This window comes from Nyctereutes procyonoides, unplaced genomic scaffold (genome assembly GCF_905146905.1).
Source record: "Nyctereutes procyonoides isolate TBG_1078 unplaced genomic scaffold, NYPRO_anot_genome, whole genome shotgun sequence".
NCBI lineage: Eukaryota > Metazoa > Chordata > Mammalia > Carnivora > Canidae > Nyctereutes > Nyctereutes procyonoides.
In genome coordinates, this window is record NW_026575126.1 from 38,908,706 (window position 1) to 38,932,532 (window position 23,827).

Below are 23,827 nucleotides of genomic sequence, written 5' to 3' on the forward strand. Positions count from 1 at the left end.
CACTTACCACCAGGACGCCCTGCAGCACACGGGCTTCGGGGCTGGGGGCGGCACGAAGGCCACAGATGGGCTCCTCAGCCTTGACCCGCAGGCTGAGGCTGGCGTGGCCGGCGCTGTTCTCCACCACGATCTCCACTGCATGCTCACCCTCACTGAGCCCAGGCAGCACAAGCACCGCAAACAGGGTGTCATTGGCCTCGAGAGTGCAGCTGGGTACCAGGGCAGCCACCGTGGCAGGGCAGGTGGCTTCGAAGGGTGCACTGGCATTGCCCCCAGGCCAGCGGGCCGTGGCGGTGGCGTTGGTGCCAGAGTCCACCTGGAGCACCAAGACTGAGCTGTTGGTGGGCACGTAGAGGTGGCCGTCGTGGGGGATCGGGTGGGCGACACGCAACCCAGCCACGGGGGAGAGCACGTCGAAGCTGCAAGACAGGTTGTGTGTGGACACGCTGTTGCCCACGGTGGCCCGGACCTCATAGCGCCCAGGCCGCCGCAGCCCTGGGTTGGGCTGCAGGCCCAGCAGGGTGGTGAGGCGCTCTGTGGCCACGAGCAGCCGCAAGGCACAGGCCAGACCGGCCGGGGCTGCCTCCAGCTGAGCAGGGAGGTGCACCAGCCAGGCCGGGGAGGTGGCAGAAAAGTAGAGGGCCTCAGCGCCAGGGGCGCCAAGCGCTGGAGAGCAGCACAGAAGGGCACCTGGTCCCGCGTCATGCTGCAGGGCGATGAGGTCACCAGGCTTCAGGGGCCCGTCCTGGCCACGGAAGGTGACCTACAGGAGAGGAAGGTAGGTCGTGTCAGGCCCTCCCAGGGGGCCACCAAGGGTCAGGGGCTCTGCAAGGGAGCACTGAAGCAGGGCCTCCAGCAGGTGGGCAGGTTCCACCCGGGCCAGCCCAGACTCTCGCTCACAAGGGACAGTGGCACAGGCTCAGAGTGGGGGGTTTGGGGAGGCAAGGATGCAGGCAGGGGTGGGCCTTTCCTGGGCAGGTGTAGGGCTTCTGTGGGTGCTGTGCCCAACATAAGCACAAACGGCCGAGGTGGCAGTTTCTGAGGCTGTGGTGCTAACCAGGGACACTGACAAAGCCAGGGCAGGGCCGTGGCAGGGGCTGGGAGGGCTCAGTGGAAGGGTCTGCAGTTTGTCTGTGTCTGATGGGGCGACCCAGACCTCAGGCAGCAGAGGGGACGCAGCTGGCACCCAGGCCAGTGACACGTACTGAGTATTGGGAGGGAGGACCCGCCGGTACAGAGAAGAGGAACTCCCTCAGCAGCACACAGGAGGCCCCAGGGAGTCCTGGCCCAGACGTGGACCCATTGGCACAGGCCCAGGGGCCGCAGGGGTCATCTGGTGGCAGGTGGATACTGGCTCTGGGGCACCAGCGTCCCTCTGGGGTGCACTCAGGGACTGACTTGGTCCGGCTCTCCTGGGACCCACTCTCAGGCTCCCTGCTGTTCCCTGGGGCCCCTGCAAGGAGAAGAGGTACGCTGGTCATGCTGATGAGCCCAAGTTGGAGACACCCCCACCATGACTCGAGGACTTGCCAGGCAGCAGCCGGGCCCCCACCATCACGCCTCTCCCCCTCCTGACACTGGGTCAGGTGACACACGCAGTCCTGGGGATCCCAAGGCTGAGTGGGTCTCTCTGTGTATGGCTGGAGGCCAATCCAGTAGCCATGGGACCAGTGCACGTGACAGCACAGACACCTCCCCACCCCCAGACAGAGTCCCACCTGCTTCTCCCACGGGCCGGAACACCTGCAGCCGCAGCTGGGCGGGCCGGCGAAGCTCCTGGGTGCCAAACTCAGCCGCGGTGAGGAAGGCTTCCCTGCTCAGGCCCAGGCTGGGGAACACCATCACCTGAGGGGGGGCAGGGGGCGCTGCTCAGCTCCACAGACCCCGACCTCCCCCGCCGGTCCCACCCTGGTCTACCCTACCAGGTGGGGCTTGACACTGTGGAGGACACTCAGGATGAAAAATCAGGTCGGAACCATCTGTGAGCAGAATCACCTTGTTTTGTGAAAACCCCCACAAACACCCCAGAAAAGGCTCCAGAGTACCCAGAGCTTTCTCAGGTACTGGGGTGGGGCCTGCTGTCTGTGTGATCGAGGGTCCCTGCAGCACCTCCAGTGGGCACACGGGGCATCAGGAAGGCAGGAAAAAGAGCTTGTTTTTAAAGAGTCACAGCAGCCAGTCTAAGGCTCAGGCTCCAGACTGTGTCCTGGAGGGCCCGGGGTCAGCCTACCTCGACAAGCTCCTGGGGGGCCGAGAGGGCCTCCTGCTGTGCCAGGGGGCTCAAGGGTCCCTGCAGGTCCCCACTGGGCGCTCCCACGAGGAAGTTCTCCGCGTCCCACACGGGACCTGGGATGACAAGGGTGCAATGAGGTCCTGGGCCCTGGAGGAGAGCGTTGTGGGGCCCAAGGCAGGGCCGGACCCCGGACGGAGCCACCTGGCAGGATCCTCCCAGGCCCCCCAGCTTGGTCTGTCTCATCGGGGGCGGGCTCAGCTCAGCACAACAGGTGCTCAGCAAACACAGCGGCCACTGAACAGCTAAGGAAGGAGCCCGGGATGGGGGAGGTGACCATCTGGCCAGGACAGAAGGGGCAGCCCGGAGACCCTGCGTGGTCGAGGGGCCCTGGGGGCGGGGGAGGACAGCCGCGGGGAGCTCCCGCCCATGCTTTGGGGAGGCGGCTTCCATCCAGGACAGGTGACCCCACCGCCGCTGCCCCAGCGCACCTCCAGGCCGCAGCTCGCAGACATAGCTATGGGGCGCTGAGCACAGGTCCGTGTTGCACTGGCCCGCAGGCCCGAGCCGCACACAGCGCTCCGCGGTGGCGGGGTGCGGCTCCCCGGGGAGCCAGTTCTGGCAGCTCTCGAGGCTGAAGGCAGCGCCCTGCACCGCCGGGCCCGCCTCCGCCCCCTCCACGGCCGAGAAGCCGATCCACACGTCCAGGCTCCTGCAGGCAGGCAGTGGGGGGGGCACTCAGGGGCTCCGCGCAGACAGCACCCTCCCCAGCCCTCCCACGGGAGCCCCTCTCCCCACTCTCCACATGGGGAAACCGAGGCTCAGAGACCCTGCAAGCAAGGCCACGGCAGTGTCCACACACACCCATGCGTACGGGTCCGGGGCCCCACCCGCCCACACTGTACTGTGACAAGGCTCGGGGGGCAGGGGCGCCTGCGGGGTGCAGCTGGCTGAGCAGCCGACTCAGTTCCAGCTCAGGTCACCATCTCAGGGTCCTGAGATTGAGCCCCCATGCTGGGCTCTGTGCTGAGGGGGCATTCTGCGGGAAAACCTCTCTCCCCCTGCCCCTCCCCCTGCCCCTCCTCTTCCTCCCTTCCTCTAAAATGGATACTAAAAATCTTCAAAAAACAAAAACAAAAAAATCAAAAAATAAAATAAATAAAAATCTTCAAAAAAAAAAAAGGCGGCTCTGGGTGTAGCATTTGGGGAACAGAACACCTGCACATCAGCCCCCCAAACAGGCCACTGCCCACAGCTCTGCCCACACGGGAAGACCCTTCTGGAGGCAGGGCTTATCAACACCTGGACAGGGGAGCACTGGGAGAGAAGTGAGGTGCCACGGTCAGGGACAGGGTGGGGGCCCGGCTACTGCCAGTTAACCGGGTGACCTTGGGCAGAGGCCTTGACCATTCTGGGCCTCAGTCTCACCTTCTGGACACTGAGGATGCCCAGGGCATGATCCCATCGGGTCGGCCCACATGGGGAGTCGGGGGGGGGGGGGGGGGGGATGGGCCTGGGCAGGTGCCGACGGCAGTGGGGGAGGGGTGGTGCAGGCTGCAGGGAAGCACATTTCCTCCCGGTCCAGGGAGGCCCAGGCAGCCTCCACGGTCACAGCAGCACTGTCCCCACCCCTGCCAGGAGGCGCTCAGCAGGGGACAGCGGGGTGAGCAGCAGACAGGACGTGTGGTGCTCCCCCACCCTCACCCCCACACCTGTCTGAAGAGCTGTCAGGAATGGTGTCCGCCAAGCAGGACGTCAGCTGGACGCGGCTCCTCCAGCCATCCCCGCCTCTCCTCCTGAGCCTCCTCAGGCCTCAGGCTGTCCCTACCCCGGCATTCTGGGGACCTCACCTCCCAGCCTCTCCAGGGGTGGGGGGGTACCTGGTGACCTGGGAGACCAGGAAGTGCTGGATGGCGGGACTGTCCACCATTGCCAGGGCGGCCCCAGCCCAGGCCCGGCACTGCTCCTGTGCCTGCAGCCAGGCAGCCTTCTCTGCCACCAGACGGTAGCAGTGCCCGTTACCAGGGAAGATGACGGTGTCCGAGGGGCAGAGTGGATGCACCACTGTGGGGTCTGCAGGTGCAGAAGAGGGCATCGATGTGTGTCCAACCGCGACTGTCCCACCCACTCCGGCCCTTGGGTGTGGGGAAGGCACCCACCTTGGGCTGGCTCCTCACCCACAGCCACAATGCTGTATGTGGCTTCCAGGTCCGAGCCACCACGATTTCGGACGCCAAACTTGAGGGTCTCATCACTGTGCACCGAGGTGAGGCACGTGAGCTCCAGGGAGGCAGGGGCCGCCTCCACGTGCACCTGGGTCCCTACCTGGGCTGAGCCAGCCCCCAGGGCCAGCACAACAGTCACATGATAGCGCCCGGGCAGCAGGTAGCGGTGAGTGGTGGTGGGACCAGCAATGTCCACCTTGGGGGAGCCGTCACCAAAGTCCCAGCGTGTGGAGCTGATGGGCAGGGAGGCAGTGACATGGAAGGCTGCTGGCTGGCCAGAGGCCAGGGGTCCCTGAGGCCCCACCAGGGCGGCCCCTGGGGAGGCGGGGAAGATGTTCTGGAGGAGAGTGGGGCCCCCACACACAGGGGCAAGGGCCAGTGGGGCACCGGAGCAGAAGGGCAGGCAGGCTGAGGAGGCGTTGGGGGGCTGGGCGGCCCCGCACAGGCACCAGCCCTGGTCTGAGAAGGCCCCAAGGCCATGGCCAGCCGCAAAACAGAAGGCACCGCAGGCCTCGGGCGTCAGTGGGCCCTCGTGGGCGGCTGAGAAGGCCACCAGCGCCACAGCACCCGAGCTGTTGTCAGGGAGGCAGGCAATGTACTCCTCACCTGGACGGAGCAGACAGGCTGGTCCCCATCACATCACCTCCACCCAACGGCTGCTGTCCCCACCTCCCGCCCCCCCGCGCCGTCCCCTTGGTCCAGAGGGCCTTCCTCACCCCAACCCGGCCTGTCTCAAGCACCGTGATTACTGTCCAAGCGCCTCTGCTGCCCGGGTCCCACCTCCCACCAGCCAGGTAACCCTGGAGCACCTACGGGGACCTCCCCAGCAGGGAAGGCCCGAGCTGGCCCCACTCCAGCCACACTCACCACAGCCACCATCCAACAAGGGGACCCCGAGGAGGGGCCGGCCAGCTAGGGGGCTGGGCCCAGCACACGTGGCCGCCTCGGGCCGAACCACGCGAACCTGCTGCTCTTCCGCCCAGCGAGGCAGCCACGCCAGACCGCAGTCACACTCCAACGGGTTTCCGCTTAGGTTTCTGTGGGAGGCATGAGGCCAGGCGCTCAGCAGACGGCACGGCAGATGGTGAGGGGGGTACCTGGACAAGCACAGCATCCCACCACCCCTGTGGCAGCCTGCCAGGCCCTGACAGAGCTCCAGTAGGCAAGCAGACAGTCCCCAGGGCCTGGTCAAGTGGGAAGGGGCACAGAGGCCAGGTCAGGAGGGCAAAGAGGGTCACGGTGGGGGGGCTTGGCTAATGACACCCACCAAAATCACTTACATTTCACTTAAGTTAAATAAGTTAGAAAATATTCCTTCTTCTAGAGTTGAAATTTTGTTGTTACTGATATCCCTGGAAGAGAGCGGGAATATAGCAGGTCTGATGGGAGCCCCAGTGACCCACATGGGGACAGGCAGCTGCCACCGGCCCACCCCACAGACTCCCGCGGCCCCTGGAGGGACCACTCACAGCTCTGTCAGTGCAGAGAGGTTTGCCAGGAGCCCGACGTCCAGTGCCCGGAGCAGGTTGTGGGAGACGTCTCTGGGGAGCAAAGTGGTCAGTGATCAGGGCCAGAGCCCTGCAGGGCACAGAGCAGACCGAGGCCCACCCCACAGGCTGCTCTGGGGCTGGGTCAGGACGGAGGCTCCAAGTGAATGGAACAGGACAGGGCAGGTGGCCCCCAGGACTCCATCCACGCACTGCGCCATTCCCTTTCTGCCCCAAGTCCCACCCCCGGCCCAGCAGTGCCACCCCACACAGGGTCCAAAACACACCAGGGCAGCCCAGGGGTCTCCAGGCCCGGGGCCCCACTGTCACTGGCCTGGGGGGGGGTCTCAGGATGCCCCCGAGACACCGTGGAGGACAGAGGGCAGGTAAATGGGGAGGGGGCCGTGGTGGACAGCCTCCTGTCACGGCTACGGAGACAGGCCACAGGGAAGAGCGAGGCGAACATGACCCCAGGAAACACACCAGCCCGGCAACAAGGTCACACACAGCTCCACCGGGAAGCACAGGGGTCGGGGATCGCAGACACAGGCTGAAACATGATGCGTGGCTGCTGCGTCGGAGTGGACCCTCCCAAGACCCGGTGACCCCGCGAGAACCCACACAAGGACACAGGGACCAGGAGTCAGAGCCTGTTCTCCACAAACCACAGGACGTTCAAAATCAGACGTGACGGGGAGTAACCCAGCCGTGGGAAAGGAACCCAAAGCCCGAGTGACAACATTCTGGAACCACATCGAGTGAAAGAATGCAGAACGGGACGCCCTTCTTGCAGCGTCACCGTACCGGCAGAGACAGGCATCAAAGCCACGGAAAAGCATGCGACGTCTACCCCTGCTGTCACCACGCCAGCGGAGCGCAGGCCAGAGGGCACTGGCCATTCCAGTGCAGGGCCAGAGACCGCAGCACCCCTTCACACTCACCGCGGCCCGGGCCCCAGGGAAGAGAGCGGGCGGTCATGGCCACGCTGACCCGAGGATACCCCCGAAAGCACTTGACCCCCAAGATATGAACGTTCCCAAACCACGACCCCCGGTGCTGGCGATGCTCCCCCACTGCCCGGGAGGTTGGAAGCCCTTCAAGCAAGGCACCCTGCAGCCCACGACTCCACTCTCCCTCCCCGCCTGGACTCCTGGGGGCGTCCCGCTTCCTGGGATGGAGACCCGCGGAGCACCCTGACTTGGGGGGCACTTCCGGTCACCCGCTCCACCTCAGCCTCTCATCCCCCCAGACTCGCACACACGTCGGAGTAGCCCCCTGCCGTGGCCTCCACACCAATGAGGCCTGGGCCTCCCACCCGCAGAGCCCGTGCCCTTGCAGGTGACACTGCCTGCCTTTCGATGTCCCCACAACACCTCTCAGCGGCCTGACCGCAGGCCCCCGAGACCCGCCCGTGGTGCAGAGGCCCGGGGTCCGCTGACGTCTCCTCCAGGTCCTGCCGACCCAGCTCCTACAACACTCAGACTCCCCCGCTGCCCCAACCACAGCCTGGTCCCAGCACCCCCTCCTGGGCACCTGCCTGGCCTCCCGAGGCAGCCTGCCGCGCATCCAGCCCCAACAGTCACCCTCTGAAACAGGGCCTGCTGCAGACACGGCAGGACCTGAGTCGGAACGGGCTGGTGTGAGAACAAGGTCCTCTTGGGGCAGCCGAGGCACTGAGGGCCAGCCCAGGTCTGGGCCTCTGGGCACACAGGCCCCCGGGACACAGGGGCTTCGCGGCTGGGATGCCCGGAGCAGCGCCCCGGCCTGGCCCCTGATGCCGCAGACCGTGTCTGGAACCAGGTTCAGGAGGCGACACCCACCACAGCCCAAGCCCTGCTTCACCCTGCAGACCTGCCGGCCCCACAGGGTCTCACGGCAACCAGCAAGGGCTGCGGGCTGCACCTCCTCCAGGCTGCCCTGCCATCTGCACTCCACACATGGCCTGGGGGCACCCAAGGGGGGAGCAGGCTCCCAGGGGTAAGGGGTGGGGGCGGGGCTGGGGTGAAGCCCCCCACCGCTGTGACCAGCACGCCCCACCCGACAGGTGGCAGGGCGCCTAACCTGGCAAAGTTCAACTTCCAGGCCAGAGGTTCGAAAGCAGCACCAGCTGGAGCCCTTGCACATGTGGTGCAGCCCCCAGCGGCCCCCACCCCCAAACCAGCGGAGCCACACACAGGGGAGCCACGGAGCTCCTCCCCTCACCTGTGGGCAGAGCGGGTGCAGCCCCTCAGCACAGGTGCAGGGGAAGTCCAGGTGCAAAATGCAGCCCCCCCCATAACTCTTCCAGCTAAGATCTAAAGAAAGTGCCGGAAAGGGGGGGGACATCTAACAGCTCCAGTCTTGAGAGCAGGTGAGTCTCTGAGTTTTCCACACCTGTTCTGCCCTCAAAAAAGGAGAAATGAGGTATGCAGGGGCCGACAGACAGGCGCCCCAGGGGGCCTGGGGGGAGCTTCACAGGGGACAGCGGCAAGGGGGCTAGCAGGGGAGGGCCAGGAGGTGGGGCGGGGAGGCTGCCTCCCCTCGAGGAGCGGCAGGTCCCTGACCACGAGCCCTGCCCCATCCCAGCGAGGTGCCGGGACAAGGTGCTGGTCTCAGTGGCCTCCTGGCTTCCCATCCCGGCGGAGGGCGGGGACAGATACACAGGGAGGCGGGTGCCTGTGTGGGGCAAACACGCGTGTCCATCTCCACCCAGAACTTGGGTTCCAGGAATTCTAGGGCTGGAGACGCCTTCGGGGGCCAGGGGACGTGGGGCCAGGGCCCCCTGGCAGGGTCACCTGTGCCCCTCACCATGGAGCCCGGATTCCCCTGTCCCTTCCCACACGTCGCCGGGGACGGGGTGGTGACGGGCCAGGCTTTCTAGGGTACAATGGCCACTCTGCGCTCGACAGGCTCCCCCCCGCCGGCCCGACCCCTCTCCCAGCGCTGGGTGGGCAGGCCAGGCCGGGGGGCCAGGGAGGGGCGGCCGGACTCCCACCCAACTGGCCAACCATGATGCTCTTGAGTGACAATGGCTGTGCCATGCGACCTTTCAGCAAGGCCTTTGCAGACCTTCTGATGGCTGAACTGAGGAAGAACCAGACGCCAGAGGCAGAGGATGCAGGCCTGAGGGTGAGCACGGGCCTGAGATCCATTGGAGGTTCCCGGGAGAGCTTCCCAGCTGGGGCCTCAAGCAGAAGAGGAAAGAAAGAAGGAAAATCCCTAAAATGTTTTTCCACATCCCGTTTTCTGGAAAATCCATCACGAGTGGCAGCTGCTGGGAACCGCCCGCGGTGCCTGAGAAAGCAGGGCAGTGGGTGGGAGGGGCCGGCCACTCAGCCAGCACCCACCCCCGCGTGTCAGGACATCGCTGTCCCTGGCCTCCTGGCTGTGGCTCCCGGCCGTCCCCGGCGCATGAGGTCCTCCAGCCAGCTCTGCCTGGCTCAGCAGCCCCCGCACGCGGAAGGCCCCACCATCACGGTCACACAGTCACGGGCGCTGGCCACGTGCTCCCTGCACTTTTCTCCTCCCACCCCCCCGATGCTCACCTGCTGGCCCAAGGGGCCCAGAAAATATCAGCAGGCTCTCAGGGATCCTGCTCGGCCAAGGTCCCAGGCCCCAAGGGCAGAACCAGGCCGAGCCCTAGCCCCGCAGCCCCCCCGAGGCTGTGAGAGCATCTGCGTGGGGCAGGCCACGGGCAACGGTGTCCACTGGGAGAGACGCGGAGGCAGAGGGGACATGGAGGGGGAGCTCTGGGGGTCACCAGAAGGGGGACATGGACAGCACGGTCCCACAGCCCCAAGGTCCTCAATAGCCACTTGTCCACATTTGTTCTGGCCGCCAGTGTTCGGGGGGGGGAATGCCAAGGAGGCCCCGGGGCCAGCCTCCCCGCCCCCACCCACCCAGGCTTCCTCTGCAACCCCCAGGTGACATCATCACAGTCTGACACCCTGCCTCCATACTGGGGTTCCTCACGTCCTGCAACCACCGGGGAGAGACACAGCAGGCCCAGGGAGCTGCCGAAGAGCCGGGCAGGGCCACAGCAGCAGGGGCTGGCCCAGCAGTGAGTGGCCGGCCCCTACCGGGAGGAGGGCCAGCAGCCTGGCTGGACTGCACCCCTCAGAGGTCCTGGGCCAAGCAGGGTCCACCCTCTGGCCAGCTAGACGCTCTCCAGTGCCCCCGAGGCCCACACAAGCAACCTCCAAGGATCCCAAGGCCAAGACTGGAGGGGTCAGGCCAGCTTAGGGAGGAGGTGGGTGATCTGAGGACCCACACACCACCAGGGCACGGGCACACACCCACGACAGCACAAGACACGTGTCCCCTCCCCACGCACCAGGGATCAGGTTGAGAGGCTGGCCGTCCTTCTCCGCCCCCACTGCAGTGACCCAGCAGTCACTGGGGAGCCCAGGCTGTCCCCGTGCCGGGGAGGTCCTGACTCCCCCCGCCCTCCACACCAGGCGTCCTCCTGAGACGGGGCACCAGCCTCCCTGTGTGTGCACCCTTGGGGTCCCCGTCTGTCCGGGTCTGCTCCTTCCTGCTCCAAGCAGAAGCCTGGTGGGGGGAACCCTGCTTCCACCACAAACTGGAGGTGCCCGGAAGGTGCTCAAGGACCCCCATCCGACGAGCCACGGTGGCTCCCCCCTGCCCTCTCCACAGAAGGCTCAGTACCTGCGTCCTGCCCCTGCTCACAACTGGGCCCCAGCGGGGAGGGCTGAGGAGGGGCTGTACCCAGGGGAGGGGAGGGGGTCAGGGTGCAGGAAAGTGGTCATTAACGGCAGGTCTGGAGCGTCCGTGAGCCCAGTGCAGCTCCAAGAGCACCCTACCCTTCTAGAGCTGAGGAACTGGAGGCCCTAGGGAAACTGGGACTCTGCCCTGCAGCCCTGACCGGCCTCAGTTTCCTCCTCTGCCAAGAAGAGGAGTGGCTTGTGTGCCCGCTCCCCAGTCCAGATGCTGGGCGGGGTCTGGGGGCCAGCCGGAGCCCCCAAGGAAACATCTGCACATTCCAGACGTATGTGGTCAGCGGCGGGGGTGAGTGCCAGGCCCCAGCCTGTCACCCCCACCCCTGCGCTGGCCGCCGCACTGGAAACAGGGCTTGGGGGGGACTGGCTCTGGAGGGGCCGCTGCGGAGGTTATGTAACCTACTCCTCCGGAGCCAGCAGCTGCCTCCTCCCTCTGGCAGGACAGGACGGCTGTGCTGGCGGGAGGAAGGTACCCCACTCCCCGTCTGGGGCCCAGGGCCCCGTGCTCCGCCCTCCATCACCGGGCTCCTGGAGACACAGCCTGGGCTGGCCTCTCCTTCCCCGGAGATCCTGCTGGCTCTGGGGAGAAACAGGTTCTCCTGGGCCCAGCAGGGAGGACCCCCGACACCCCTGCAGGAGCCAGGCCCAGGCCGAAGGGGAGAGGCCTCCAGCCCCACCCCTGCACTGTGGGCCACGCTGGCCACGCCGCAGCTCCCCGCTGCTCCTGCAGCACCAGGGGCCCCGCAGTACCGGGCCAGCCACCCGGAGCACCGAGCCAGTCTGAGCGGAATAACCTCGCTCTGTTTTCATTCTATTTATGGCCAGCCAGGCTGGCTTCCAGGGCCGGAAACGATGTGTAAATTAATGAATTCGAGTTTAGGAAGGAGCGGATTTGAAGACAAACACACAGAGAGGGCCAGCTGGGGAGAAGCTGAGGTGGGCTGTCCCCGGAGGGGCCCACAGTGAGGGGTTGTGGGGAGGAGAGGCCTGCCTGGGAACCTCCCAGGTCCAGGAGGTGGCCACGGTTCCCAGCGTTTTGGGGGGGCCCCGCCACCCGAGGTCTGCCCTCCCACTACTGGCCTCTCACCAGGACAGGGCAGCGATACCTCGTGCGGGACGCTGCCTGCCCAGGGACCCCCGGGGACCGCAGGCCAGGCGGGGCTGGGCAGGGGAGCATCTGACCCGCAGAAAGGAGACGAGGGCCGGGGTGTCCTCCACGCTGGGACAGAAAGACACTGCTTGGAGGAGAGGTGTCCCCAGATCAACCTGCCCAAAGGCAGCCACTGTCAGGGCATTAACAAGACCAGGCTGGGGGCCCACCCAGGAGAGGGTCTGGGGCCACCCTTCAGGGCAAGGGGAGAAGGCCCGTACTCGAGTGTGTCCAGCGGCCCTCCAGGTGTGGCATCCCGCTCAGGAGCTGCGCTCAGACCTGTCGGCCAGCCAGGGAAGGAAGGGAGGGCCATCCCTCCCACGGCCGGGAACGCCGCTGCCCACCGTCGCCTCCCCAGAGGCCGAAGGCTGGGCTCTCCCCCTCCGGGCTGGGGAGCTGGGGAGCTGGGCCGTGGCCTCTGGCTCTCCAGGGGCACAGGCGCCAGTCCAGCGTGGCTAGCAAGCCCATCACCCCCTCGCTGGTGGGCTGGAAGCCACGGACACCAGGGCTACAGAGTGGTTTGCAGGCTGGGGACCCCGAGGCCACCAGAGCTGTGAGCCCGGCCCCGAGCGCTGTCCCCGCCAGGAGGGGAGCTGCCTTCTGGCCCCGGCGCGGGACCAAGCCCTCTCGGGGTGGCACCCGGGGCGAGCTGCATGCCCACAGGGACAGCACACAGCCAGGCCCGGGCCCACAGGCCCCGCATGGAGGGAGAGCGCCCTGCCCACGCTGGCCCTGGCACGGTGGCCGGGCACCCCTGGGCCCCTGGCGGAGACAGCTGCCAAGCCACAGAGAACGAGGTGTTCCGGGAGAAAAGGCCGTGAGCTGCATTTTCCAGCTGCGCCGCGTTGGGCCGGCGGCTGCAGGCACGCTCAGTCGGTGCCCCCGGCCACCCTGTGGACACGGCCCGCCTCGGCCGAGACACCCCGGCACCCTGCGGATGGCCACCACCACCCCAGACGGCGGCAGGACAAACGCAATGTTTTCATTCCACAGGGCTCAGCGGGTTGGGCCCGTCTGGGTTCCCGCTGCTGGCGCTGGCTGCTGCACAATGTTCTGGAAAGGAAAATGTGCATCTCCCTCCAAAATGGCTTCCTCGCTGGAAACCGAGCCTCAGGTCCCCTCAAGAGCCAGGGTTCCCGAGCCGTGGGAGAGCAAGGGGCAGCAGCTCACCACCTCTGGGGCTGCCCGTGGGGCGAGAGCCACTCCCGCGGGGCAGCCCGGCCAGCTGTTAGAACACGGTGGCCGGCCACCCTGTCGCCCGGGCCCAAAGCAGAGCACCAGATGGGGAGGAGGAGGCCCCCCCGGGACACGCCCTGGGCTCGGGCTCAAGAAAGGCCTGCAAGATGAGCCTGCAGGGAGGCAGGAGAGGGAAACCGAGTCTCGTCGACACCGGTGCCTCCGCCCCCAGCTCGAGTGAGGTCACCAGGGTGTGCCGCGCAGGACAGGGGCCCCAGCAGCAGGGCCGACGCGGGGCACACCCGGGGGCTCTCGTGGCCCCATCACCCCAGGTCACAGAGCAAGGTGGACACGGGAAGCCTCACGCTCTAATCACACCTCAAAGCCGCGCTGTGTCTCGCATCGGTACTCGAATGCATCAAAAACACAAATGCATAAACTGAGACCCAAACAGCAGAGGAACGTGCCAGGGGTCACGGCTCCAACAGACACATGGCCCTGCGCGGTACCCATCTCTAAGGTCAGGGCCGAGGGGGCGGCAAGGCTTCCAGGCCTCAGGCCTCCCCACGGTGGGAGCCAAGGGGTGTGCAGGACCGTGCCTCCCGGGGCTCACCCATGCCCCCCCCCCCTGTGGTGGGAGCCGAGGGGTGTGACCTGCACATCCCCATCTGGCATTTGGTCTGAACAACGCGGTGAGCGACACACGTGCTCAGGGCTCCTCTCTCCAGGCTCCTGCTCCGTCAGCAGGGCAGGAAGGACCCAAGCACCATCTCCGGGAGGCCAGTGCTTGGGACAAGGTAATGGGCTCTGAGGCCGTGGAGAGAACAGAGCTCAGAGGCCCCTCGGCGACGCTTGCAGTCACTGCGGGCCCAGCACTGAGCCCTGTGGATGTGCCCACAACCCCAGAAGGGCCATCCACGCCTCTGCAAGTGAGGAGACGAGAGCTCAGGAAGGCTGAGTAACTCAGTCAAGGTCACGCAGGAAATGGAGGAGCTGGGATGTGAACCAGGTCTGATTCCGGGCCAGAGTCCCGACTCCTGGGTCTCCAGAACCAGACAGGAAGTCAGTGGGAAGAACCATAGCCTGGAGGGCCGAGGGCCGCCCAAGCAGGGAGCCGTGGGGAAGGGCTGGGCAGGGCAGGGCCGAACAAGCAGCCGAGGCCTGAGCCCAGAGCCCACCCAGCCCGGAGTGCTCCCCAGCCCCCTTCCGTGAGCCAGGCCCCCTGAGCAGGGCCAAGGTATGCCCCAGAGTGGGACGACGCCATCACCTCTGCCGCAACTCACCAGCCGTGTGACCCTAGGGAGTTACTTAACCTCGGGGAGCCTCAGTTTCCATGCTCTGCAAAATGGGGCCAAGAGGGCTTCCAGCCCACAGCATCGTGGTGAGGTAGTGCGAGATAAAGGACAGAAAGCGCTTAGCAAGGAACCCGGCGTGTGGCAACCACGGAGGGAGAGGCCGACCCGGCGGAGGGAAGCAGGGTGCACACCCCCAGCTCTTTTCAGACATTTGGTCTTCCATACAGAAACCTCACATACTATAAAGGTCACCCTTGTAAAGCTCACAACTTGGCGGCTTCTAGTGTCTTCTCAAAGTTGTGCCACCAGCACCACTGTCTGGTCCCACGACATTCTCATCCCCCCCAAGAGAAACCCCACACTCCTTGGCCGTCCTCTCTGAACTCCTCCCCCACCCCAGCTGTACACGTTAGTCCGCCTTCTGGCTCCACGGAGTTGCCTGTTCTGGACATTTCCTACCAGCGAAATCATTCGGCACGTGGCCTCTTTCACTTAACGTGCTTTCAAGGCTTATGTAGGTTGGAGCAGGTGTCAGGGCCTTGTTCATGTCAACGGCTGAGCAGTACTCCACGCGTGGGCCGACGGCCCTGCTCACCGGTTCTGCGGCTGCTAAAACACCTGTGCTGTTTCCATTTTCCAGCTACGATGAATCCTGCCACTGCGAACCTGGGTACAGATTTCTGTGTGGACAGAGATGGAGGACGGGCCAGGCCATGGAGGGTAGACACCTAGGAGGAGAACTGCTGGGTCCTACCGTGGCCCCACATTTCGCCTCCTGGGGAGCCCACAGATGGCTCTACAGAGTGCGGCCCCATTCTCGCCCCGCCAGCAGTGGGTGAGCGGGCGGCCCGACTTCTCCACATCCTCCAAACACTTGCTACGATCTGTCTTTGGAGACAGCCATCCCCGTGGGTGTGAGGGGTAGCTCGCTGCAGTTTGATTTGTGTTTTCCTGAAAGCCACATGCTGAGCATTTTTGCACAGGCTTACCGGTCGTCTGTCTCTTTTTTGGAAAAAAGTCTGTTCAGATCCTTCACCCATCGTTTAATTGGGCCCTTTATCTTGTTAGCATCGAAAATACATAAAAACCCTTGTTGTTTCAATATGTTCCGGCTACAGGCCCCTCGTTACATAAAAGGCTCGCACGTGCTCCCCACCTGGCAGGTGTCTGGCAGGTGGGCTCACCCCCGTGGAGGCGGCTGTCCTCACCACTCCCAGGCGCCCCCAGCTCCTGACGGTTGTCGGTCCTGTGGACGCTCCGATGTTGGCCCCTTCGAGTACCCAAGTGTTGCAGGGGCAGCCAGAGGCTCCCCATTCACCTCCCTGCCCAGGCAGGGGCCCCTCCTACCGCGTGCCCTCCTGTCTTCAGCTCTGGCAAATCCGCATTCCGTGTCCCATTGGGAAACTACGACACGTGCTTTTATTCTGAATTCCGAGTGCTGGCCGACCACACCGAGCAGCTCAGGGGACAGGACAGTGAGAGCAGCTGGGCATGCAGGACGCCCAGACCCTCCCGATACCCGTCTCCACCCAGCAGCCAGTGTTCCGAGCCACTTCCACCTTGAACCCTCCAATGCTGTCCCCAGCGGTTCTCCAGATAAAGGCTCAGCCCCCACGCCGCCATCACCCGGAGCCTTGAGACTCCTCCAGGCTGTCCCTTGTCTGGGATGCTCTCTCTCAGACCTCAATGCACCTACACTGGGGGTCCTTCCAGGCACCCCCTCCAATGCAGCCCCCTCCCCATCGCCTGTGTCTTTGGTTTAATATCAGCTTTACCGTGAAAACAACCTCAGAGACTCCAGGCACGGGGCCCAGCACACAGCATCCAGGCTCTCTGTCTGGTGAGGGCTCAGGGAGGGGACCCTCCATGGCCTGGCCCGTCCTCCAGGCAGCAACACATGTGGCACATTCAGCCTAACACGTCATGCACATGCCAGGCCCCGTGGTCTGCTCCCCACTGCTCAACCTCCCTCACGCCCATGTGCTATGTAGATGCTGGAGGCCAAGCCTCCCCCTGTCGCCCCAACTCTCCTGCCATTCAGGGGCACAGGCAGGGAAGAGCGAGGCCCTAAGTACCCCCCAGGTGACAAAAGACCCGAAGGCCCTGGTATTTCCATCAACGAACCAAGTCCCTACTGAGTTCCTGCCCCAAACGGAGTTCTGGAGCAGTGGCTGAGGTCAGCAACGCACAGCCCGAGAAGTGGTTGGCCAAGCACAACCGCACCTGACCCTAACCGATGGGCCACACCTCGAGCAGCACTGTCACATCTGAACTTCCTCTGCCGATGAGCATTCTAAGTCTCTGTCACCCTGTCCGACACTAGCCACTGGCCACAAGAGCCCCCAGAGTGCTTGAAGTGGGGCTTGCCACACAACGCAGCTCCGGACCAACTAGCAAACTACAGGAAACCGAGGGCAGAGACACACCAGATAACACCACAGAGGTTGACAGAGGCGTCGTCCAAGCCGGGATGCCATCGGAGCCAGTTTCCACAAGTTGCATGAGGAAGGAGAGCACTGAGGGAAAGTGGACACCTCATCGGAAGACAAAAGACTACTTGCGCTGTGTGGGCCTTATTTGGATCCTAACTGAAACTACCAAAAACCCAGAGACAAGCCCAAACCTAAACATGCTGGCACAGACTGGGATCAGGGAATCACTCATCATCGTAGGTGTGACCACGGTGTGGCCACACACTCCAAGATGGTTTCACGTCAGAGAATGGGACAGCCAGAGTCTGGTTGGAAGACAGGTGAAGGTGTGGAGGCGCAGGATGGAGGGCGCCGGGTCCATAAGGCTCAGCCCATGATTTTGCCCATTTCTGCCTCTATTCAAATTATCCACGATAAAGCTTTAAAAACGGGAGAACAGCAACAATTTGCTGAGTAACGTCACCTCTCTCGGGCCACCTCCAGCAGTACCGTTAACCCAGGCCACCCTGCCTGCCTGCTGAGGCCTGCAGTCCGCTGTGGGCCAGTCGTGGGCCTTCTACCCACGTCTCGTGCCCCAGGCTGTCCAAGCAGTCTCAGGCGGAGGGTGGCTGTGAGACACTGATGACAGAGGTACCAGGCCTGAACCCACCAGAGGTGGCCACTGCTGCCACCCGAAAGGCAGGGCTGCTGGAGCACACCCTCACCCAGGATGCTCCCTGCCCTCTGAGCTTGGTCCCTCTGCCTTAGAGAAGACTCCCCTACCTCCCTCTCCCTGAGGACGGGGCCTGCAGGGCTGACCAGCAGAATGGCTAGGGCAGCCCATGGAGCCCCGATGGTTGTTTGGGGGATGAGGAGAGGGCCCATGTCCCTTGGGTGCCCGGTCCCCAAGTTCCAGAAGTCTCCCAGAGGCAGCTTCGGGGCGTAAAGAACCGTGTGGGGTCTACTCTGCTCCCTATCCACCTGTGTCTCAGGGCCCCACCTCAAGCTCAAAGGGACCAGCAACTCTGGAAATCCTGCTGGCTCAGGCCGGGCCAGGCCGTCAGCTCCCAGGACCTCCAAACCCAGGAACGGAGCCTATGGGAACACAGGCAACAGTCTTGGGTGCCAGCACTGCCCAAGGGGCTCCAGAGCCTGCACCCCACTGCCAGCCCCCAACCGACCCACCCGTGCTGCTTACTCCCTGCACAGCTCCTGGAGGCAGCTGAGCGCCACGTGCTGGGGAAGCAGAGAATGCCCAGGACGAGCCAGGCCTGACCTCAGCAGAGCCCAGCCCACCAGAGACGGAGGTACCTTCACCCACAGTATCCAGAAACAAGCAGTGGGGTGGCTCTGATGTAATTACGCAGGCACTGGTGCGGGCAAGAGGCCCGTCCCCACAGAGACAGCCGGGGTGGCAAATGCTCAAGTGGTCAGACAGCAAAGCAACAGGCCCAACGCCACCCCTGTGGCTCCCAGCTGATCCTGGAGAACCTGCTCTTCCCCCACCCCCAATTCCACCACCAAAGCCCCATGGACATCCAGACCACCCAGGAGAAGTACCCACCCCTACTTCACCCACCTACCCCAACAACATCCAAACTCACCTCAACACTGACCACAGGGTTCCTAACTAAAGGTGGCCACACACGGGGGCAGCCAGGGAATATTAGAGAACCAAGTTCCGGGACCCATCCCCAGATTTTTTTTGTTTTAAGATTTTATTTATTTATTCATGAGAGAGAGGCAGAGACACAGGGAGAGGGAGAAGCAGGCTCCCTGCAGGGACCCCGATGCGGGACTTGATCCTGGGACCCCTGGGTCATGCCCTGAGGGAGGGAGATGCTTAACTGCTGAGCCACCCGGGTGGGCCCCAACCCATCCCCAGATTTAACAAGCCTCAGGATGTTAAATGCTACCCGGTGGATCTAGCACGTGGCCACAGATGGAAGGGAGTCCTGGCTCGGGTGCCTGCAAGTGCCCACAAAATCCAAAGCGGGCCGCGGGAATGCAGATCGGCAGGCCCGGAGCTTGCCCCCGGCCTGGGGACAACTGTCTGCCAGTCTTGGTCCCCTGTACCCCGTCCATTCCAACTCTGGGTCCTGAGCACCTCAGTCAAGCCCCGCTCTGCCATGTGCTGGCCACTACTTGTTACGTGGGCAAGTCACACCACCTGAGTCTGTTTTCTCATCTGTCAAAGAGGAATCTTGGGGGTACCTCTGCCCCAGGGCCTTAAGGAGAGGCTTTAAGCACCGCAGTCCACAGCCAGAGCCTGGCACAGGGCTTGCACAGGGCAAGCTCTCCACAGAGGCTGCGCTATCGAGTCCCAGATGGACACCTGACAACAGCTCTCCGGCATGTAAGCCGCTGCCACCTGCCCCAGGATCACATCAGAGCCCTGGAAGGACGGAGGCCCTTAATGAGCCCAGTCCACCTCCCATCCTGCCCACTTCCTCACGGTTCCCTAGCGGTTGCCACACCGGGCTACCCCACACCCGCACACCACCCGTGCAGCTTCCCGGCCTGGTACACACAGTTCGACCCACAAGGGCTCACACATCCTTCACATCTTTGTGCCAACACCTCTTCCTGGAAGCCTTCCCAGCCAGAGCTGACGTCCTCCTGGCTCCCTCGGGCAGGGCTCCCGGGTACAGAGCAGCCCCCCAGGCCAGGCTGGGCCCTAATTAGCGGCTCCGTGCTGGCCGGTCCCCTCGGACACCTTCCACCCTGCCCCGCGCGCTGTCCCGCGTCCCCCTGGTCTCCCTGCAACTCGCGACTGCGGAGCCCCAGCAGGTGGGACGTTTCTGCTTTCAGAGAAGCCAGGATCCTTCTGCTTCGGCCCGGCCCGGGCCAGGTGGGGGGGGGGGTGCTGAGGGCCGCCCGCGGCCCCGGGTTTTCCTTATTTAGCCGGGCCGACCTCCGCGCGCTGGAGCCTCGCCCTGGGAGAGGCCTGGCCCGCGCTGCGTTTCCCCTGCAGAGGCCGGGACGCGCCCACGCCCTGCGAGGCCCGCCAGGCCGGCGGCCTGCCCGGCCGGGCCTCTCCCCGGAGCGCAGGGTGCAGGCGCGCCGAGCCCCCCGCCCCCGGGCGCCCCCGAGTCCCCGCGGCGCCATGGCAACCGCCGGCCGGGCGCGGGGCGGCGGGCTACTCACAGCGCGGTGGCGGCGGCGGGGATGCGCAGCGCGGGTCCGAGCGTCCGCAGTCCGCCGCCCGAGCAGTTGACGCGGCAGGCGGCGCCGGGCGCAGGGCCGCACAGGCAGGGGGGCGCGCACGGCCCGCAGCCGCGCCCGGGGCCCCCCGCCAGCGCCCCGAGCCACAGGCCCAGGCCCAGGGCGAGCGCCAGGCTGCCGGGCGCGGCGGGCGGCATCGTCAGGGCAGCGCGCGCATGGCCCCGGCCCGGCCCCCCAAGCCCCCGAGCCCGCCCCGGCGCCGGCGGCTCAGCCCGGGCCCGCGGACGGCATGGCGGGGCGCGGGGCGGGATCCGGCGGCGGCCGCGGCCTGTCTGCTCGCGCGACGCCCGCTCGGCGCTCGGGCCCGGCCGCGCTCTGCGCCCACGGCCGGCCGGTAGCGCGCTCGCGCTGCAGTGCGGCCCCGCCGCCGCCGCCGCTCCTCCTCCTCCTCCTCCTCCTCCTCCTCCTCCTCCTGCCTCCCCGCCCGAGCGGCGCGGGGCGGGGCGGCACGGGCGGCGCGGGCGGGCGGGGCGACGGTAGGCCCCGCCCCTCGCTCTGCAGGGCTCCCGCGGGGCGGGGCTCCCTCGGGCCCCGCCCCCCGCTCAGGGTGTGGGCGGGACGTCCCGGGGCCGCGGGCTCTGGTCCCGCGGGGGGCGGGGCCTCCGCGCAGCTGCACCGCCCCTTCCCCCTCCCCCCGGCGCCGGCGCCCCGGAGCCCCCGCGGTGGCCCACGTCGCGGCTGGGCAAGCACTAGGGGTGATGACCCCGCGGCCTCCGTGCCGCTCGGGCTCCGCCGTCTTCCGGGCCGCGGCGGCCAGTGTCCACTGTCACAGGGCGACGCCCCAGGTGCGCCTCCGCCGGCCAAGCGCAGCATCCCCGTCGCCGCCCCCCTGCAGCCAGGGCACGCGCATCCCTCCAAACCTAAAAATGAAGCACTCTAGTGGCTCCCAGGGCGGGGGACGGGGAATGGATAACTGCTAATGGATATGGGGTTTGCTTCTGGGATGGTGAGAACGTTCTGGAATTAGGTAGTGGCAGTGGTTGCACAGCCTGGTAAATATACTAAAAATTTAATAGAATTGGGCTCTTAAAAGGGTGAATGTTATGCTATGTAAATTGTATCTTTTTTATTTTTTTAAGATGTATTTATTTATTCAGAGAGAGAGAGGCAGAAACACAGGCAGAGGGAGAAGCAGGCTCCATGCAGGAAACCTGACGTGGGACTTGATCCCAGGTCTCCAGGATCACACCCTGGGCTGCAGGCGGCGCTAAGCCTCTGCACCACCAGGGCTGCCCGTATCTCTCTCTCTCTCTCTTTTTTTTTAAGATTTTATTTATTTATTCATAGAGACACACAGAGAGAGAAAGAGGCAGACACAGGCAGAGGGAGAAGCAGGCTCCATGCAGGGAGCCCGACATGGGACTCGGTCCTGGGCTCCAGGAACAGGCCCTGGACCAAAGGCAGGTGCTAAACTGCTGAGCCACCCAGGGATCCCCTGCCCTGTAAATTGTATCTCAACTTTTAATGCAAAAGTAATAAAATTGTTCTAGTGTTGGGCCACTGGTGGATGGATGCCTGATCTAGGCTGGCCAGTGGTCTCAGGGAGAAGTCCCCAGACTCGTGCATGGGCAAGGCTCCTGTCCACTGTCCTGAGACCCAGGGGCAGGCTGCATCCCAAGGCTGCACTACTTCCTTTCTGTGTTCTCTCTGCTTAAACCAGCTGGAAACAACTAAACCCACAAGCGCTCAGCCCATGCCCTGCTACCTCTCACTGGGAGAGTCCAAGCGGGGTCACTGTGGGACATCCTGCACCTCTGCTATTCACCCAGGCATGAAGGGGCACCCAGATCCCTCACTGTGCTCATCTGTGTGATAGAAATAGCAAGCCAATGTCTTAGGGCTGAGGGAGGATCACATCCAGTGCAGAGCCAGCTCTCAGGAAAGATCCAGGGAAAAACAAGTGGGCGCCCTGTGCAGGCAAATGGCCAGGGATGAACAAGGAACAGGTAGCTTGCCATGTCCTGGCAGTCCAATGACCCAGGAAGAAGCAGAGCATCTCCCAAGTGACCTGGCGAGTGTAGTCCAGCTCCGGCAGTGTGGTCTTCTCAGGCTCTACTCCCACAAAGCCCTTTGTCTCCAACTCTGAGTGTCTTGGGCCAATTCTCTCCTGAGTAGGGAGAAGGACTTAGGTTAGACACCAGGGGGAAGAGGGAGGGTAGAGCCTTCGAGCCCCAAGGGCTTCAGGAAACTTTGTATACAGTCACAAGAGTGCTTGGGAACCCAGTTTGGAAAAAATTGGTGTGAGGTCTAAGTCCAGGTGGGATTGATGAGATAAGGCAGGGGAAGGGAGGGAGGAGCCCTGGAACTGGGGAGAGAAGGAGGAGGCTCAGAGGGTACCCTACCTGGGGTTTGGGTGCTGGGGTCGATGGAGAAGCTGTTTGCTGTGTGGAGATGCCCTTGGGGAGGAGGGGTGTGGAGGGGAAGGTGAGGAGGAGGTTTTGCACGCATGCGGCCATAGCCCACTCGAGAACATGCCCAGAGTGCAACTGGAGGCCTGGTGTGAAGCTGGGAGGGGGTGAGCAGCCTTGGGGCAGATGTAAAACTCCAGAGGCACGGAACCCCATCGTAAAGGAAAAGAAAGAGGCCTTGGAGAGAGTCTGAGTGAGAGCCCCCCAGAAATAGGAGGAAACTGAGGCACAGTGTGTGGATGTCAAGGGAGAGGCTATAAGAGGAGAAGCCAGCAGGGCTTGGGCTACAGAAACAGGGAAGGGGCTGGGGATGGTGCAGCCACACAACCATCCGTGGTCCTCCCTCACTGCACAGGCCCACGTGTCCCCCCCGCCTTGGGGCCTCTAGAACTCTCTATGACCTCCCACCTCCTAGCCTTTCTCCACATTGTTCCTTTTGTCTGGAACGCTTTCCCATCCCACCTCCATGATTGCTTATGCTTGCAGGGTCAGCAATTGCCTCCTCCTCCAGGAAGCTTCCCCAGGCTCCATGCCATGTGCCGATTTGCATCACACATTCAGGTGACACATATTTATGAGCTATCTACTGCGGGCAGAACATGTGCCCCCATGTACGTCAATGCCCCTACTCCTCGGGGTCGTCCCGTCCCTCGGTCCTGCTGTGTCAACCCGCACAAAGCTGAAGGCGTGGTGTTCACCCGTGGTCTTTACTGAGGGCACCTGGAGGAGGGGTTAGACAGGAAGCCAGATGCTAGCAGCTTGGTGGCAAGTGGGGGAGTGTAGACGTGGCATGAGGCCCGTTATTTCCAGAAGCTTAGATGTGAGAGGAAAGAGGTGCACAGGAGGAGAACTTGAATGGGTCTCCCAGCTGGGGGAGGAGTGCCAGCAGAGAGGGAGAGGAGGGTGAGCCAGAGAGAGCACAGAGAGAGGTCAGTGGCGGCAGCTTCCTGAGAGATGGGAGGAGGAAACGCACATCTTGCACTTCTCCATCTTTCCTTCGCTGCCTTATCCCACTGAGTCTTCACACAACTCCAGGAGCTGGCTACTAGTCCTATTCCCTCTACTAAATGAGGCAACTGGGGCAGCCCGGTTCTCCTCTGCCTGTGTCTCTGCCTCTCTCTGTGTCTCTCATGAATAAATAAATAAAATCTTAAAACAACAAAAAAAAAGGGCAGCTCTGATGGCCCAGCGGTTTAGCACCGCCTTCAGCCCAGGGTGTGATCCTGGGATCCTGGATCGAGTCCCGCATCAGGCTCCCTGCATGGAGCCTGCTTCTCCCTCTGCCTGTGTCTCTGCCTCTCTCTCTCTCTCTCTCTGTCATGAATAAATAGATAAAAATCTTTAAAATAAAAAGTCACATGCTCTTCCAACTGAGCGAGCCAGGGGCCCTTCAAATTGTATGCTTTAAATATGTGCGGTGACTGGATATCAACTAGATCTCGATAAAGTTGTTTCTTAAATATCTAAACACTTATCGTGACAAAAAAGCAGATTAATGGTAA

The 23,827-nt window shown here is 63.9% G+C and overlaps 1 protein-coding gene across 4 annotated transcripts in view; it reads right to left on the bottom strand.

Annotated features, from left to right (window-relative positions):
* Positions 1 to 20,073, bottom strand: part of PKD1 (polycystin 1, transient receptor potential channel interacting) — a 41,158-nt gene extending 21,085 nt beyond the window's left edge. For 2 of the 4 annotated variants that reach the window (XM_055339756.1, XM_055339755.1), the window contains exons 1-11: positions 19,840 to 20,070; positions 5,925 to 5,996; positions 5,736 to 5,807; positions 5,323 to 5,492; positions 4,390 to 5,061; positions 4,111 to 4,303; positions 2,722 to 2,942; positions 2,231 to 2,346; positions 1,719 to 1,845; positions 1,206 to 1,453; positions 8 to 763 (exon numbers count right to left, since the gene is read on the bottom strand). In XM_055339756.1, the coding sequence (XP_055195731.1) occupies positions 8 to 763; positions 1,206 to 1,453; positions 1,719 to 1,845; positions 2,231 to 2,346; positions 2,722 to 2,942; positions 4,111 to 4,303; positions 4,390 to 5,061; positions 5,323 to 5,492; positions 5,736 to 5,807; positions 5,925 to 5,996; positions 19,840 to 20,054 (2,862 nt within the window). In that variant the 5' untranslated portion in view covers positions 20,055 to 20,070. Of the gene's footprint in view, positions 1 to 7; positions 764 to 1,205; positions 1,454 to 1,718; positions 1,846 to 2,230; positions 2,347 to 2,721; positions 2,943 to 4,110; positions 4,304 to 4,389; positions 5,062 to 5,322; positions 5,493 to 5,735; positions 5,808 to 5,924; positions 5,997 to 19,839 lie in introns of all 4 variants that reach the window. The other 2 variants (XM_055339757.1, XM_055339758.1) reach the window with 2 other exon arrangements.
* Positions 20,074 to 23,827: the final 3,754 nt, after the last annotated feature.